This window comes from Hyalella azteca, unplaced genomic scaffold (assembly GCF_000764305.2).
Source record: "Hyalella azteca isolate HAZT.00-mixed unplaced genomic scaffold, Hazt_2.0.2 contig10446, whole genome shotgun sequence".
Taxonomy (NCBI): Eukaryota; Metazoa; Arthropoda; class Malacostraca; order Amphipoda; family Hyalellidae; genus Hyalella; species Hyalella azteca.
Window position 1 is genome coordinate 263,244 of NW_025940486.1, and position 16,247 is coordinate 279,490.

Sequence of the window (16,247 nt, forward strand, 5' to 3'; positions counted from 1 at the left end):
CCTAAAATTTTCGTTAGATTATTTAGTACCAGACTTCGGTAAATAATAATTGAAATATTATTCATTGAAATATTACATCATTCTTAGAATAATAAATAACAATTGGGCTAAGGATAAGAAATGCAGGTGCTGTATCAGTTTATTTTATAAATGCTCAATCTTTGATTATCACAAAAAAACTTAAATTATTCTGTAACATGAAGGCCACAACTTGAAGGATGAAGGCCACAACTTGAAGGTATCAAGGCCAAAACTTGAAGGTATCAAGGTCATAACTTGAAACATGAAGGCGGCAACTTTACAGATAACAGAAGGTCAACAGATAACATTGCAATTCACAGCTCATAAATGACCTCTTAACCCGAGCCGCTCTACTATAGCGGGAAGATCATAAGCATGTGAGAAAAGGTATTCAGAAATGACAAAAGAAATCCTAAGTATAATCATTAACTATGAGAAGAGTTTAAAACTAAAGTAACAAATCAGTATAGAAGTGATGCAATATGTAATATACAGTATGAACTATCGGAATGATAGCTGTAGTCACAACCTTACAGCTCGAGATATGACTAGCATATTGAAGAACAAGTTTAAGCAGCACAGCTTCTCTCTCTAAAAAATAATAACAAATAAAAAAATAGTACCGATCCGCTCTTAAAAAAGTAGACACTGGAATGGCACCGTCTGTAGTTGATTGCAACAAACAACGCATCGAAACACCCGGCAAAATTCACACAAGTAAACCATGAATCATGATAAAACTTTAACACCCAATCTTGACAGGAATAGGGCTTCAACGGTGGAGAAATGGTTTCAATAAAACATAAAATGCTTGGTAGGTGGCGCAACATAATATTTCCCGTTTATCTGGTAACGAGCTTAGTTTACTTAGGGCTGAGGTAGTTCAGAATGTATATTTCATAGATAAAGCTAGCGTGCACACCGCATCAGGATAGCAAATAAGGAGCGCAAGTAAAACCTCATTAGAGTAAACAAAATACATTGCCTCAAAGGACCGACTTATTCACAAAGAATCCTCCGAAACAAGACAACTTCGTCTCTTTTGAGGCAAAGTGAGCGACGATCGTATCATTAAAGCGACCATTTAAAATTATTTGTACTTATTCTCACTGTAGTATCAAGCAAGGTGTTGTGATATATGAATTCTGTACACAAAACATAGTCAGATTTAGGCTAAACATTTGATTCTTATAGTTAACTTTACACTTATAAGTTAGTCCACCATCTGAAAATGGATCTCAGACAATCGTCACAAATAAGTTAAGATGAATAAAATCAGAAATTTGGTTCCTAAAATATTTTTTCATTTTTTTAATAAAAATTAATCACATAAGGCGTTAAAGTGCAGGGAAAAATTCATCTTGATGGCACTGGGAAACGTACCGGTACAAGTATCGATGAGTTCACAGCTGCCAATTGAATATTACGAATCATAAAGAGCAATGAATCGTCTGCTTCGAATGTTCTTACAATATAACATGGACTAGGATAACAAATAACAGCATATGCACTGTAATGCGTTATATTCGCTAATGCGATGAACTCGCACCTAATAAAAGGTCTTCTTAACTTACCTCCCTGACACCGCCTCACTTCCAATTTTATGACTAGGTATTGTAAGAAAATACAGCCTGCCGAGGGTCGATAAAGACTGTCTATAAAGCTAAGTATATAGACAGGAAATACGAAAGCACGCAGCAGGAGTTACCAAATGTGGCACCTTATCTGTATCGCATTGCTGCACCGAAACGGGGCAAAAGTTTCAGCCGAAACGCGTAGTGAGTCAGAGAAGTTCTCGCCCATGAGTACTTCATCAGTTCATCTCGAATGCTTGGCTGTAGCACAATGAATGCATAGAAAACGAAACACAGAAATCATTGAATAAATTCGGTCCCATTAAACACCTACGAGTGACCTCAAATTTAGCACTAACTTCCAGGAATAGCTTGCCTCAAGGGGCTAGAGAGCCGCCTCGAAACTAGTACCTGACAGCCAGACGTCCGCACCACAGTAGAGAAGTGCCTAATCTTTAGTCGCACGTCGCAGGTAGCGCAAGAGAGCACGGGAGCGTAAGTGAATGCTATTGGCCGTCGTTGTGGCAGCATCCACGGAAAGTTGCGTGCTCTTCAGAGCCATGCGACAAATGGGACAAGTCATTTGACAGTGACTAATGTCAGGACAACTTAGTGAAGTTCCTCGCATCCATTTGTTGTTCCAATAAGCTTCGTGATTCTCTTTGCGGCAGGTGCAACGAGGCAGCGCAACAGGTGCAGATTGTAATCTCAAAGGCTCCGTTTCAAAAGACTTGCGAGACGATGGATTAGCTCCAGAACGACAGGTTCTTGGAGAGCTGGAAACCTGATGGAACAGCAAGCCAGACTCGCTGCGTTGCGACGTTTGGTCGCAAGCGTCGAGTTGGGTAATTTGATGAGCATTACTTCTATTCCGTTCATAGCTCCGGCTCCGATGCGTGCAGCTGCGTGATTCCAAGGTGGACAGAGAAAGAGGGCGCGGTAACCTCATGGCGTAACTCCTGGAATAAAAAGGACAGCTTTACGAGACTGCCAAGACGTTGAAATGCACAAATCAAAAAACGTTAAAATACTTTTAAAAATAGTATTTTAGAACCCACCATCTTGAGGCCACGTATTTGAAAAGCAGAAAAAAGGCTAAAAATTTAGCATGATCATACTTAGGATCCCAAATAAGTTCAAGGATGTCAATTGACGAGAACAAATATAACAAAGTACGCAACTTACAAAAATTAAATCAACTTGATATTATAAAATAAAAGCGACTATCATAAGCATCGAAAGCGCAAACATGCATTTCTTTAGTGCGCTCCACTGTTCATAGAGGGGATGAACATAAACAATATACATACTTGGGCTGGTTGACCTCGGAATGTGCCAGTGCATCGTGAATGTCCTGTGATAGTGAGGCTTCATTCTGAGCATGATCATAGTTTGTAGATCTTTCATCGATTAACTTGGGGAATAATTCTCGGTTGAGCTTCAAAGGTCCGTTTCGCTTCAGTTTGTTGGTCCCAAATTTGTAACGTTTTGGCGAAGTCATATACTGAGCTTCACATAGCATATCAGGCTGAAGTTGCGATGATCTTTGGAGACTCTGGCTGCGGCGTTTCCGTCTTCGACAGTACTGAATTGGAGAATCTAAGTCAACCAAAGTCAGCTGACTACACGAAGGAAACTTTCGGAGCAGTCTAGGGGATAGTCTGTCATTAAGGTCATCATAAGACTGTTGAGAAAACTGGGACTCTATCCTTAGCTTTTCAGGAGACTGCAAATCTTCCGTATCAGCTTCTGTGCCACTGGAGATCAAATCATCATGCAAGACCTTCAGAGGAGTTCGGCCTCTATTTTTCCTTCGTCCTGATATGTCAGACACTTGACCTCTATGGATCGAATTCTTAGAGTCAATGCTTTTTTTCAAAGACTCTAAATCTTTTTGTAAAGTTTTCAACAACAGCCCCATGCTCTTCTTACTTTTTCCACCGACATCAGAACAATCAGATTCTGACGTACTCAGATTTTTTGTTAACGAGTTAGAGGCTGGAACAGGGAATACCTCATAAGACTTTGGCAATAACGAGCTTTTGCCATAATTTGACGTAAATCTACTATCAAAATTTAAACGAGATGAATATGAAGCACAGTGATCAGCTGATTTATATGGAGTGGCTGGCAACCTCGTAATATTGGTCAGAGAATCGAGATTATGCGTGCGATCTGTCACGAGACAATTTTTATGTGCATCGTTTCTTACAACAATGCTTCCATCAACTGGACTCCTGCCACACTCTCTAAAGTTATTCTGTAAGCCCGTATTTTGGAAGTGTATTTCTTGTCTACTGCCTGAAGGTGATTCGTGGCCTTCACTTGGTTGTAAGCAATGTTGCGAGCTCTGTGTAAATTTAGCAGCAGTCATATTTGAAGCACTTGAAACTAATTCATGAGTTCCATCGGTCATGCAGGGTAGTTGGAGCAACTTTGATACCTCCTGCATGTGAAAAAAACTATTTTAATTCAGGATTTAAAGAAATTTATGAACAATGATGGCTGAAAGTAGTGAAATTGAGATAACAGACATATCTTCGTTGAACAGTTTGCATCATATAACGCTAAAAATAACTTGATGAGTGATACATTTTTTTCTCAAGTGTTATTTTTTCACAAATGTCAGGATAAATATAATAATAATTGATTAGTTAATAATAATAATTGACTAGTTATTAAATCTAAATGAAACTGAGACTAAAGCAGAGCAAATTCTAGTAGATGAACAATGACGAGTATTGTGAGAAATTCTCCTAGGGTTACAATATATCAATTTTAAGATACGTCAACAAATGCCAGCCCCACCTCTCCCAAGGTTCCACCACTGAGTCCAGACAGCCCACTCCGTTGAGTAGCCTTATTTGACGTCTCAGGTTGTAGCGATGCATTTTCGGTATCTAAGCAATCAGACAATTTTCCTTCAACAGAATTATTGTCCACGCAATATGGATGAGGGTTAATACCCTTTGAATGTGCCTCAAGAAAAAAATGCTGAGTGTTTGGTGAATTTGAATCTGAATTCATTCCTTCGAGTCCCTTAAAGTGTGTTTCAAAATTCTTGAGTATTTCAGGTCTGTTGGCAACAGTGTTCTGGCAGGTAGTGTCACTATTATAAACCTCTGAATTTTCAGTATTTTGATGATGCATTGAATAATTTTCCATAAATGAATTAGCTGCATTAGATGTGGCTTCAAAATGTAAACTTGGCTCATGCAGTTCTCGATGCCTATGATGACCATATGACTTTAATGAGCGGCCAGCTGCAGTGTAATTGGCAGACTCTTCCTCACTGTTGAAATTCTTGTCAGAAACATCAACACTTTTGTTTGCAGTATGTGGCAATGAAGTGTTTTCCTTGGAAGGAGAATAAGAAGCAAGGTCCTCAAGATTGTGTAGAGGTTTTGAGATCAAAGTGGAGAGTTGTTGGTGTTCCATGGAAGCTTTAACTGTGCTGACATCAGTGACCTTAAGTTCTGTAATGTACTTCTGAAGTTCCTCACTGCCAAGGTTGCACGGCTCAGGGCCATCAGACAAACCCGGCAATGACTCTGCATCAGGTAGCATTGGTAACTGAGATGAGTCGCTGGAGGGGATGAGGTGAGGGGTGATGTTGCTACTGAAGGGACTGCCCACATTGCTCTGAAAAAAAAAAAAAGTATTGGCACTGCACAAGCTATTCTTTTATTAAAGGCAAGCTTTGCTCTGAAAGACCTAATAACTTTGTATAAATTCCAATATTACTTTTTTTATGAATGGATACATGATGATAAATTAGAACACCTTCACACTTAAAATAATGAAAAATAACTAGCGAATCAACAGTTATTTTTTAATAAGGCAATTCCATAAAAAATAATTGATAAAAAATAAATTTATCAGAGACGGAAAATTCAACTTTACTCATACAAATTTCAATGATAAAATCTCTGTGTGTAATTTGTAACTTAAAAAGCAAAGATATAAGTACATTCTTAAGCTTTTAAAGATAATTTTAAATGAGGAAAATACACCAGTATAAAAGTTACCTATTCTTACCTCAACACTCTTTTTACTTCTCCAACCCTCCAATTCACAGCTCATGGAAGACAAGTTGCTTTCATCACCAGACTTTAAAGGAACAGTTTTTGCATTGCTGAGATTTCCATGTGAGGCAGCAGACTCAGGGGTACGTTTAAGGTATGGTGGTTGTAGCACCGTTGCCACACAAGCAGGACACGGCAGGCTGAACTTGGAGGCAATGAGGCGAGCTGCGGCACACAGTTCCCTCAGCTGCTCAGAAGACATGGCCAAACTTGCACCACACTTGCCAGCACTGCTGCATAGCTCAGCCAACTGAAAGACAAGTCAAATTCATTTTATATTTCTACAGCAAGAAGATGAATAAATGTGAGGAGCATGTGAGACAAGTTAATTCAATGAACAATAGAGATATAATTCTGCAATAACATACTAGTAAAATTTTGACAACAGGCAATTAAAAGAAATATACAAAAAAATGTAACAAGCAATGAAAATGATGATGAAACATTGTGGAAGTTTTAATCTTGCTTCAATTCAATATTGTAAGCAGATAGGTGATTTAAAGTGATTTAAAAAATGGTGTACATGCAGACTATCATACTGTTGCTTACCGATGTTCCTAACGATTTCCAAACAATGTCAGTTTCTTTTGGGCTTAAAGCCTTGCATGCCAGGAGTGCTGCAAGGTCTCGAAATTGTGTTTGAAGCTTAATAAGCCTGGCTGTATTAGCACATCCATCGGAATGTGGATGAGAAATCTCAGGGTTGGCATTGAAATTCTGTGAGTTTTTTGACATGTCAAGGTTGGAAGCTGCCTGTCTCATTGCACTATCTCTTGACCCATCAAAATCTTGGGTTTCCGTATTTTCTCTGGATTTCAGTAGGCTGCTTTTTGATGTAGCTTCATTACACTTGTCCAAGATTGGTGCATTATCACATTCTTTAAGCTCTCCCTTGACATTTTCAATAGTCGATGGCAGAAGAGGAATACTTTGGTTACATTCAAATGGAGCAGGGAGAAGACACACAGCACCAGCTTCATCAAGTGATAATCCCACACTGGGTTCAATCAAGGGATATGAAGTATAGTCAATGAGGTTTGGTTGGGATAGAGACAATCCAGTATCCATTGTATTTGAGAGAGAATTGTGACCAGCAAATATAGAAGTGTATTGCTGTCTAGGGAAGGCATTTGATAAGTTAATTTTATTAAAGAGGGATAAATTATTTTCACTTGTGGATACTTGCAAACGTAAGCTATCTATAAGGTTCTGTGATTGAGAATGTTTGGCCAAAAGATTATCATAGTCAAGCTGGAGTGTAGCCACCATTTGCTTCAGTGCACTTACTGACTTGCGTTCTTCGACAAGTTGCTTTAAGAGGTTCCGTAGCAACATGGGGCTTCCACTGGCAGCCTCCAGGCGATTAACCATCCCCTGTAAGTCATCGGGCAGAGAGCAATCCAGTGCATCTATGAGATCATCATTAAGTAGATAAACAGTGTTAGAGTTGCCAGTAGTTGCATTGTTTCCAGGACTACAAGTCTGAGATCTACTAGGAGATGACTGACAAGAGTTGCTTTTCTTTATGTCCTCAATGTACTTTCTCACTTTACTCTTGACATGGCTATAATTATTTTTCGAGGAGCTTGCTAAACTATTCAAACTTGTAGATCTACTGAGAGAACTTGAATTGGAACTGCTGTTCTTTTCCAATTTTTTAGTTTTGGACCTTTTGAAGGCCATTTCTGAAATGGACAAATCATCTTCAGCTTGGACAAGTGATGTAGAAGATGTAGCAACTTTCAATGAAGAGATAGATGCAAGATTAAAAGAACTCAAGCTTTTAGACTTCACTAAATTATTTTTCACTCCTCCTTTGTGATTGGACACAGTTTGTTTTTTCTTTGCAGAAAGAGATGAATGTCTTACATTAGCATTGACTAGGAGTTTAGGAATTTTTGATGGCTGGCCAGTCATTGAAGCCCTAATGCTTTTCCCATTACAAGCACCATTATTCATTTTTGATGAATTATAATAATCACTACCATTAGTAGTTTCAGCTTCATTTTTGGCAAGATTCTTGCTTTGTGAACACATAGAAGATATACCAGCATTGTTTTCTTCAGTAGGAGAATGAAGCATAAGCATAGAATCCAGCTCAATACCTTCAATGTCAATGATAGAGATCTTGTCCATCAAGTCACTACCACTGCTGGATGAGGCTTTGTTTGAGAGTAGCTTAACAGCAATTGTTTCAGCATCTGCCTTGATGCACAAGGCAGCATTTTCAGCTGAGGTATCATTATCATCAAGGCTGGAGAACCCACTGGAATATTTGCCTGTCTGAGAACATTCACCACCATCAGGTGGACTTCGCTGATCATCACATGGGAGCAGCTTAACATCCCAATCAACAGTTGATTCTATTTCATACTTCCAAGCAGAAGTAGACTTGGGATTTAGCTTTGGGGTAGAATGGCAAATATTTTCTTCCAAAGTTCCATCATGCTCAAAATTATTTGACACCATTGCATTCAATTTCATTTCACATGGTAGTTTGTCTTTAAGAGTGATGACTGGTGCAGCTTCATGTGATGGTTCTACATGATGTGCAGCACATTTTGGCACTTGCTCTTCATTAATGCACAATTTTGATTGAGAAAAAAGTATATCCTTGTTAGGATTTCCACAAGAGTTTGAATTATTTTTGTGCACTTGTCCCAAGAGAGAAAACTTGCATTGGCCATCTTGATCAATATTAGATTTACATGCTAACTGTTCTGAAAGGATTCCAGGAAATTCAAGAAAACAAGTGCCTGATTTGATGACATCTTCTTCCATAGCTTGCTCATCTTTCCTAGTCAAATGCTAATAGAGAAGAATAATCTGTATTCAAGCTGGAAAAAGCATACTAATGCAATTTTTTTGCAATCTGAAAATTAGAGAGAAAAAAATTATCATTTCCTTAAGTCAACCACTTTGCATTGAGAAGCAAAAGGAGATTTAACTAAAACATACCTAGATATCTAGATGGCAAGAATTTGAAAAAACATGGCAATATTGCACCATATTCCCTTTTTATTTATGCTAGCATACGGTATGTTTAGCCATGCAATTTAGCATAAAATTCTCTAGATACAGTATTTAAAAACATGTTTCCTGCACTGTCAGATTTGCATAGGAGACATTTTACTAAAGAATGGAAAAATTCTAAAAACTACAAAATTTTGCATTGCCATACTGTACAGTCAGGATCTACTTCAAAGTTTGGGTGCAGAGAATGGGTGAATATCTGTCATTATCTGAAGATATTTGGCAACACATCAGCATCAAAATCTATGTCTTCAGAAGATCTTGCAACCAAATTTCTCTTTAAATGCCTTCTTACTAATTTTTGGTAAGAAATCATGAAGTTTTAGACAGTTTCAGCAACAAATCGTCGAAAATACTGATGACACTTATGGCCAAAATAAAGGATCTTGGCAATAGAATTGCCAAACTCTATAGGGTGGCTTCAAAGTTTAAGAATATTGAGATTATGTCTGTGGCAACTTAACAAGTTGACTCTGAAGTGGTACATATCTGTACCACGAGGTATATTGCTCCAGTACGGAGTGGTACATATGTGTACCATTTCAATTATTTCAGCACATTATTTCAAAATAGATTTTAACATGAAAGTTAAGAAGTTAGAGTCGCATTATATATTTTACCGGTAATAAAAAGATAGGGTCAATGAAAAAACATAACAAATCTCAAATGCACTTATTTTTTAATAGCACACAAGTGAAACAAATACGGCATTCTATCACAGCCTCAAATTTCAGTTTATCACATAGAGTGAGCGAAAATGATTAAAATTAATAAAAATATGGAATACGTCATATTTCCTTTATCATTTCATGATTTGCACCAACTTTTAGACATTTTCATGTTTTTCATACTTTTTTGTGCCATGACTACAATAGTGTCCCACTTCGTTTGTTGCAAGGTTTTTTTTGGATTAGTACGTTGTGGTACACATATGTCAAACATGTTTTCTCTCACCAACATGTCCTGTCTAATGCATATAGAGCTACGCAACAAGTGAAACAAATGCAGCATTCTATCACAGCCTCAAATTTCAGTTTATCACACAGAGTGAGCGAAAATGATTAAAATTAATAAAAATATGGAATACGTCATATTTCCTTTATCATTTCATGATTTGCACCAACTTTTAGACATTTTCATGTTTTTCATAATTTTTTGTGCCATGACTATACCACAGAGCTGTGGTACAATAGTGTCCCACTTTGTTTGTTACAAGGTTTTTTCGGATTAGTACGTTGTGGTACACATATGTCCCACATGTTTTCTCTCACCAACATGTCCTGTCTAATGCATATAGAGCTACGCACCTTCACAGTACCAGCAAGCATCAAACTAACTTGAGAAATGAAATCTGTCACCGTCTGCTGGGGAAGTTTGGCATGTGAGCAATCAGAGTCAATGTGTTAAAAAACATTGATGCAATGGCATAAAAGATTAATTAGGTGAGAAAAATAATAAGGATACTTTGCATTTTTGAACAGGTAATATTTATTTGTTACAGAGAATATCATCTAGAATATTGAACAGAATTAAAAAAATTGCAGATATAAAATAAGTTTCTTTGGTTATCTTTTAATGATTGCAGGCAAAAATTTGATTTTTCCCTAATTAAAAAATTAGACTAGTGCCTTAAGAATGAAGCATGGAGGCCATAATTTGTATCTTTTAAGGGGACCGTCTACCCTAAAAATCGGAAATTTTGGCTTTTCCGTTTTCTTGACTAATTTTGTAGCTGCTGAAAAAGCGCGTCTAACGCAGTTTACCGCATGTCTGTGCGTGCTACAATTTTTGCGCACAACAATTTAAAATATATATATATATGAACATTTTTTAACAATATTTACAAAGATTTATTTGAATTAAATCTGTATATATAGATCATTACTTTCGTTAATTATTAAGTGTTTGCACTCGTTTGAAAGCTACAAACGAGACGCGTTCAACAAAGCTACTACCATTGATGTACATGTGAAATTTTTTGTGTAATGCAGTCTTAAACTTTTATAAAATGAACATTCTATAACATTATTTACTAATAAATGGTATTTATATGTCATTCTTTAGGTTAATTGCAAAGTGTTTGCACTCGTTTGAAAGCTACAAACAAGACGCGTTCAACAAAGCTACTACCATTGATGTACGTGCAATAGTTTTTGCTGAATGCAGTTGTAACGTTATGTAAAATGAATATTTCACATATATATTTATATATAAAAAGTCCAATTTATAGCTTATTATTCACGTTAAATGTGACATAAATAGGTCTAAAGACGCTTGCTGGTACCCTGAATGCAAATAATTGGCAATGGGAAAGCTTGGGCTATGATATCAAGACTTTTTTGGGTATATTCTTCTGTTTTCATTGAACTTTACTTTATTTGGCTCCCCTGAACTATTTAAATTTTCGTTTTTTGTCTTTTTGAAAACCTATCTCCTCCTACAGTTTTCAAGCTACAGCAATGAAGGGGGGGGGGGAAATGAGAAAATGGGAAAAATGCGCATAAAAGAAAACTATGGGGAAAATGAGAAAAGTGATGTTAGAGTCGATAGGTATGGTCTTTACGAATAGAATGATACATGTCTCAATGTTGTAGAATGATATTTGTAGGAGGAGATAGATTTTCTAAAGTACCCGTTTTTAGCCATTTTCTATGAATTTCACGTTTTCTATCAATTTTTTAAAAAAATTCATGGGAACAAAATGTTATTTTTTTACATTTTACATGTGTATGTGAAGTTTCACGATGATCGGATAATAACTGTAGAAGTTTTTATTTAGGGTAGACGGTCCCCTTAAAGATCACAGGTGAGTGGTGACTTGACTGACTTCTGACTGATTTACAAATTTTGATTGCTTCCTATGGTATAATATAGTATGCCATAAATAGTTTACCTACTCCTAATTGCCTAATTTAATCAGAAACAACTAATCACTTTTTCATTTTGCAATGAAACTTTTAAAAACTTTTGAATGAAAAAAACTAGTTTCCCAAGTTAATTCCTAGTTGGTATATGAATAAAACAATTCAACTAGATAAAATTACATAAATATTGAACACTTCAAAACACATTTTTAATCTTGAAAATAGAAGTAGCATTGGTTGTTCTAAGTATTCTGTACTTTACCAACTTGTAAATCATGCATGGTAAGGCAGATCAGATTCAGATGTGACTAATTTATTACTGGGACCAATACAACTAATTATCATATTGCCATTTGTTGTGCATCTGACTTTGTAAACAACAAATAAATTTAAAAAATTAACAAATTTTCTCAGTGATACTTATTATAAATAAATTTTTTCAGCAGCAAATGAGTAAAATCGGCAATAAAACAAAAGATTCCAGTGGAATTTTTTTGCACAAATTTGCCTAACATTGCAGTTATAGTATCATGATAACCTCAAGTAATTGGTTATTATTTATAAGGATACCATTCTGCATGCAGCACTTGCCACTCAGTAGTCAGCACCTATTGAGGAAAATGTCTACACTCTGAACCACAACCGAATTTTTCAAGCTGTGGCTTTATGGATTTGCAAGCCATGATTCAAATTTTTTTTTTTTGAGCTGTGAATTCCATATCTTGGCCATCATTGGCCATGAAGAGCCATTTATGTGCTGCAAACTAATTCTGAACGCAGTGATGTGACTGCAACTATGCAATCTTCAATGAAATGTTATTGGTTGACTCATTATCATGACATTATGCAGGATATTTTGGCAGGAGCATTGAAGTACTGTGAAAGTTGAAATTTTTCTGGAATGACAATATGTCTGCAAAGTGCAAACTGATTTTTTCAATAAAAAAATACATGCCATTAGAGCCACGAGTTTTCATACTTACTGAAATAATATTATATTTGAGCTGCGATATTTCAGAAAAAAGTAGGACTTTTCCCAACTAGATTCGTACATTGCAGATGCAGGATGCAGATTCATACACATGTCATTTGATTTGGAAATGAATGATATGACAGATATGATAAGGTCATCAAGATGTTGCCTTGGCCCTGGTTACTAAACAATTAAAATAATAGTGTGAAAAGCTAGCTACCTCATTGCTCACTCAATATTACCTGGTTGAATACCAAATAAGTTTAAAGAGTTTAAAATATCAAATAAGTTTTCAGTGTAAAAAAATATGAAGATCAGTTCTTCAACTTCTTTTTTAATTTTGAAATTGAAATTAGGATTTGGATTTAGAGCATGGAGTGAACTGTGAAGTGTGGTGGTGACACTGAAGTAACTTTCGCAAGTCAGGCAGCTCAGGCCTTTATAATGGCTAGCTGCCAAATGTCACATACTCATTAGTGTATTATGTAAGTAGGAGAAAAGGGAAATGAGGTCAGGTAGAGTCATAGACAGGAACAGGATATTATAGCAAAGGCAATAATATCCTAGATTTCTGGACAAAGGTGGAAAGTTTGTGTTAAGAGCAAGATTAAAACCTTTAACCCTCTTGCAGGTAAGTTACCATATATGGTAATTAAAATGGGAGTAAAAAAAGGCCCCCCACGTCATCCACATTGCTTTGGGCAGCCTGCCAACAAGCTCCAACTAATCACAGATTCTGTATGAGCTACGTCATGAATGACGTAGCACTCTGATGCGCTCTTGCATCTATCTGTGGTGACTAAAAAACTAAGTACCTACTCTGGAGAAATGGCAAAAATGACATTTTGGGCCCACATTGTATTGACTTTAGCAGCTCTAGCCTACAAAGAACTGAAGGCAAGTCAATGATAGTTGCAAGTATCATAGTTAAAAATTCGCTTTATTGACTGATTAAGATGCCATTTACTTGAAGCAAATGCAAGATGGTGAAATAAGATGGAAAAAAATAGTGTGATCATATATGTGCATACACCTGCCAATGTTTAGAGAATTTAAGTCATGTTTTTCAGTCTAAGGTATATGTAGTAGGTACCTATGGTTCACCACTTGATCCTTTTCCAGGCTTTGACTGCAGTCCAAGCTCTTGGCATTTCCTTCGCTACAGAACATAGAGCCAATGTGGTTGCAAGAAAGATGGTCTCTGCACTGATCCAGACAATGACATGTCCTTCACTAATACTAATTTTTACTGATTATTTTTTCACAAGTTTTAGGTATGTGTTGTATATGAATGCGATTCTTCGCATGCCGCATGGATGTCTCATTATATGAATAGTCAGGAAATACCTTGCCATATGATACTAAATATACCTATAATTTTGTTTATCTTGATTGCTTCCTCTGTATGTGTTATAATACAAGCATAAAAGAGCAATCAAGTTGTTTTTACTGTCTAAATAGTAAACTTTCAATGTCAAAATCAGCAAGTCTTTTTCACATTAAGCCAGTAAGGCCCAGATATATGATCACTTCATTAATTGTGATTTACTACTTATATATGACAATTTTTGAAAAATGGTTATTAATAAATATGTCTTAGAATTGGGCATATTTTCAAGTACAATCATCAAATATTGCAATTTCATTGAATATCTATGTCTGCCCAGGAAATGGTTAAATAAGGGATAGAAGTTCAAGAAGAAAGTTATTTGGTCTATTATATATTGCTTAAAAGTTAACATGATACTGGAAAATGAAATATTTTGTTGCTTTTCCAGCTTTCCTCAGGCTAATTTTTGGGTCTGTTAAGTAGACTATGGTAGTAAGTATCTTGGATACCAGCATTATCAAACATAATAAAGACATAAGAATTAAGAAACTTTTTTAAAATATTGAGTTGATGAATAAATTAAAAATAATATGTATTTAAAAATTCCTTTTTAAAGACAACACTATTAAGAGGCCAGTGTCTCTGATGTTACACATGTACAAAAAATTTGTAACTTTCTATTTCAATATTTAAAAATATATTTTTAGCATTTTTTATTTATGAATTTTTTTAAATTTTTAATATTAATTATTGTGTCAATAATTAATAATAATAAAATAATAGCGGTTTAAGCATTTATTAGGCTGTAGGCCTGTCACCGATTCTTAACATCACAGAACATTCACAGCATTTTGCAGTCTCAAACTTGCAACTCACTGCTACAATTCTGCTGTGCTTAACCGCCCAGCCTCCTCGCAAATTCTGACCAGAAACTGTTGCACAGAGCTGGAATCAAACCCGTGCCTCTCTGCACCAATCTTAGTACTCTGAACTTTAACCATGGGCCACCAATTGATTCATGCATTGTCTCCAAGTGACTAACTTTATGCAAGTGTGCAAAATTTCAGATTGATTGGACAGGTAGAACTTGTAGAAGTGTGTTAAATATTGATTATAAGATTTGTAGCGCAGACAAACAACAAGGAGCGAAGTTTAAGAGATTAAGAGCCACACTCAGGATGATGCATGTTTTCGAGGAATTTTCCCACATATAATGACTTTTTTCAAGCCATTGTTGTGCACAGTTGGCGCAATTCCTGGCCATCCCCGCTTGTGCGCGCAAGAGTCTGCATGGCACACAGATACATTTTGTCAAGGGAAAAGAGACAGAAAACTTATAATACTCAAGAATGTGTTTATTTGTCCATCAATAATCTATGATTTTCTTTGGTATGGAAATTTTGTAAAAGTAAAAATCTAGAAATTTATTTTAGAAGAAATTTTCTACAAATTCCCAATGGCAACATCCTATGTTTACCTTCTGTAAACCATATCTAGGTAAGAAAATATTGCGTCTGGAGGTGAGGCAAGTGGTGAAATACAAAGTCCTCAGAAATTAGGCAAATGAAGTAATAAAATATTAGTGTTAGATGACAGATTTTGCTTGTTCTATATATACTAATAGTGTGCTGATAGGGTAATTAGAAGTTCTATGGTTAATGAAAGGAGTCAGAAATAATTTCATCATTCTAATAAATGGAAAATAGTTCTGAGTGAGAAATCTTTTGTAATGAAAATATGTCTAGACATAGCTGTCATCAGAGATTCCCAACAACCAACGTAATGGTATGGCAACATCGTTTTTAGACTTTTACATAACACTGATACATTGTCGTGTCATCACTGTCAACTGTCATGTGATGTCCCCTTGAAACCATTCATATTTCATTAAGGTTTGTAGTTCATCTATAAAATTAACATCAAAATTCCAAAAATTGAGAACTGATAAATAAAAAAAAATTTCAGTGCCTGTATTTTTTTATTCAATGGGTTTGTGCTGCTCAAACCCATTTTACAGGCCGGGCAGAACTGGCAGATGTCAGGAACATAACATATTCCCAACATTGACATACGGGTTTGTACTATTTGCTGAAACCAGTCTTTCATTAGAAGGCACCAATCTCAAACCATGTTGATTGTCAGCTTCTATTCTTCAGTTTTGTAATTCATGTCCAACCGAATTGAGATCTATTCATAAATATTCATAACTGCAGCAAGGCTGGTGACTCTTAGAACCTGAATTACTATGATAGAAATCTAGTCAACTTGATGCAAATATATGTTTGTGTGAGATGACGCTGCCGCGCATTAATCTTTAAACAACTTTAGGAGCACAGCCACAGCACACGGCGCATTTTTTTACCAGCA

General features: G+C 36.0%; 1 protein-coding gene across 1 annotated transcript; it reads right to left on the reverse strand.

Moving 5' to 3' along the window:
• Window positions 1–139: 139 nt before the first annotated feature.
• LOC108682661 lies at window positions 140–8,553 on the reverse strand. Its single transcript, XM_018171874.2, has 5 exons — window positions 6,230–8,553; window positions 5,634–5,930; window positions 4,404–5,237; window positions 2,906–4,041; window positions 140–2,554 (listed from the first exon to the last, which is right to left on the reverse strand). The coding sequence occupies exons 1-5, from the start codon at window positions 8,459–8,461 to the stop codon at window positions 2,044–2,046; spliced, it is 5,010 nt and encodes a 1,669-aa protein (XP_018027363.1). The 5' UTR covers window positions 8,462–8,553; the 3' UTR covers window positions 140–2,043.
• Between the last annotated feature and the right edge of the window lie 7,694 nt (window positions 8,554–16,247).

Excerpts from the sequence above, each read along its gene's own strand:
- LOC108682661 (XM_018171874.2), bottom strand. The coding sequence starts at position 8,461 with ATGGAAGAAGATGTCATCAAATCAGGCACTTGTTTTCTTGAATTTCCT. Across the intron at positions 5,238-5,633 it reads GAAGTAAAAAGAGTGTTGAG|AGCAATGTGGGCAGTCCCTT; the intron begins GTAAGAATAGGT and ends TTTTTTTTTCAG. Across the intron at positions 2,555-2,905 it reads TCCGAGGTCAACCAGCCCAA|GAGTTACGCCATGAGGTTAC; the intron begins GTATGTATATTG and ends TTTTTATTCCAG.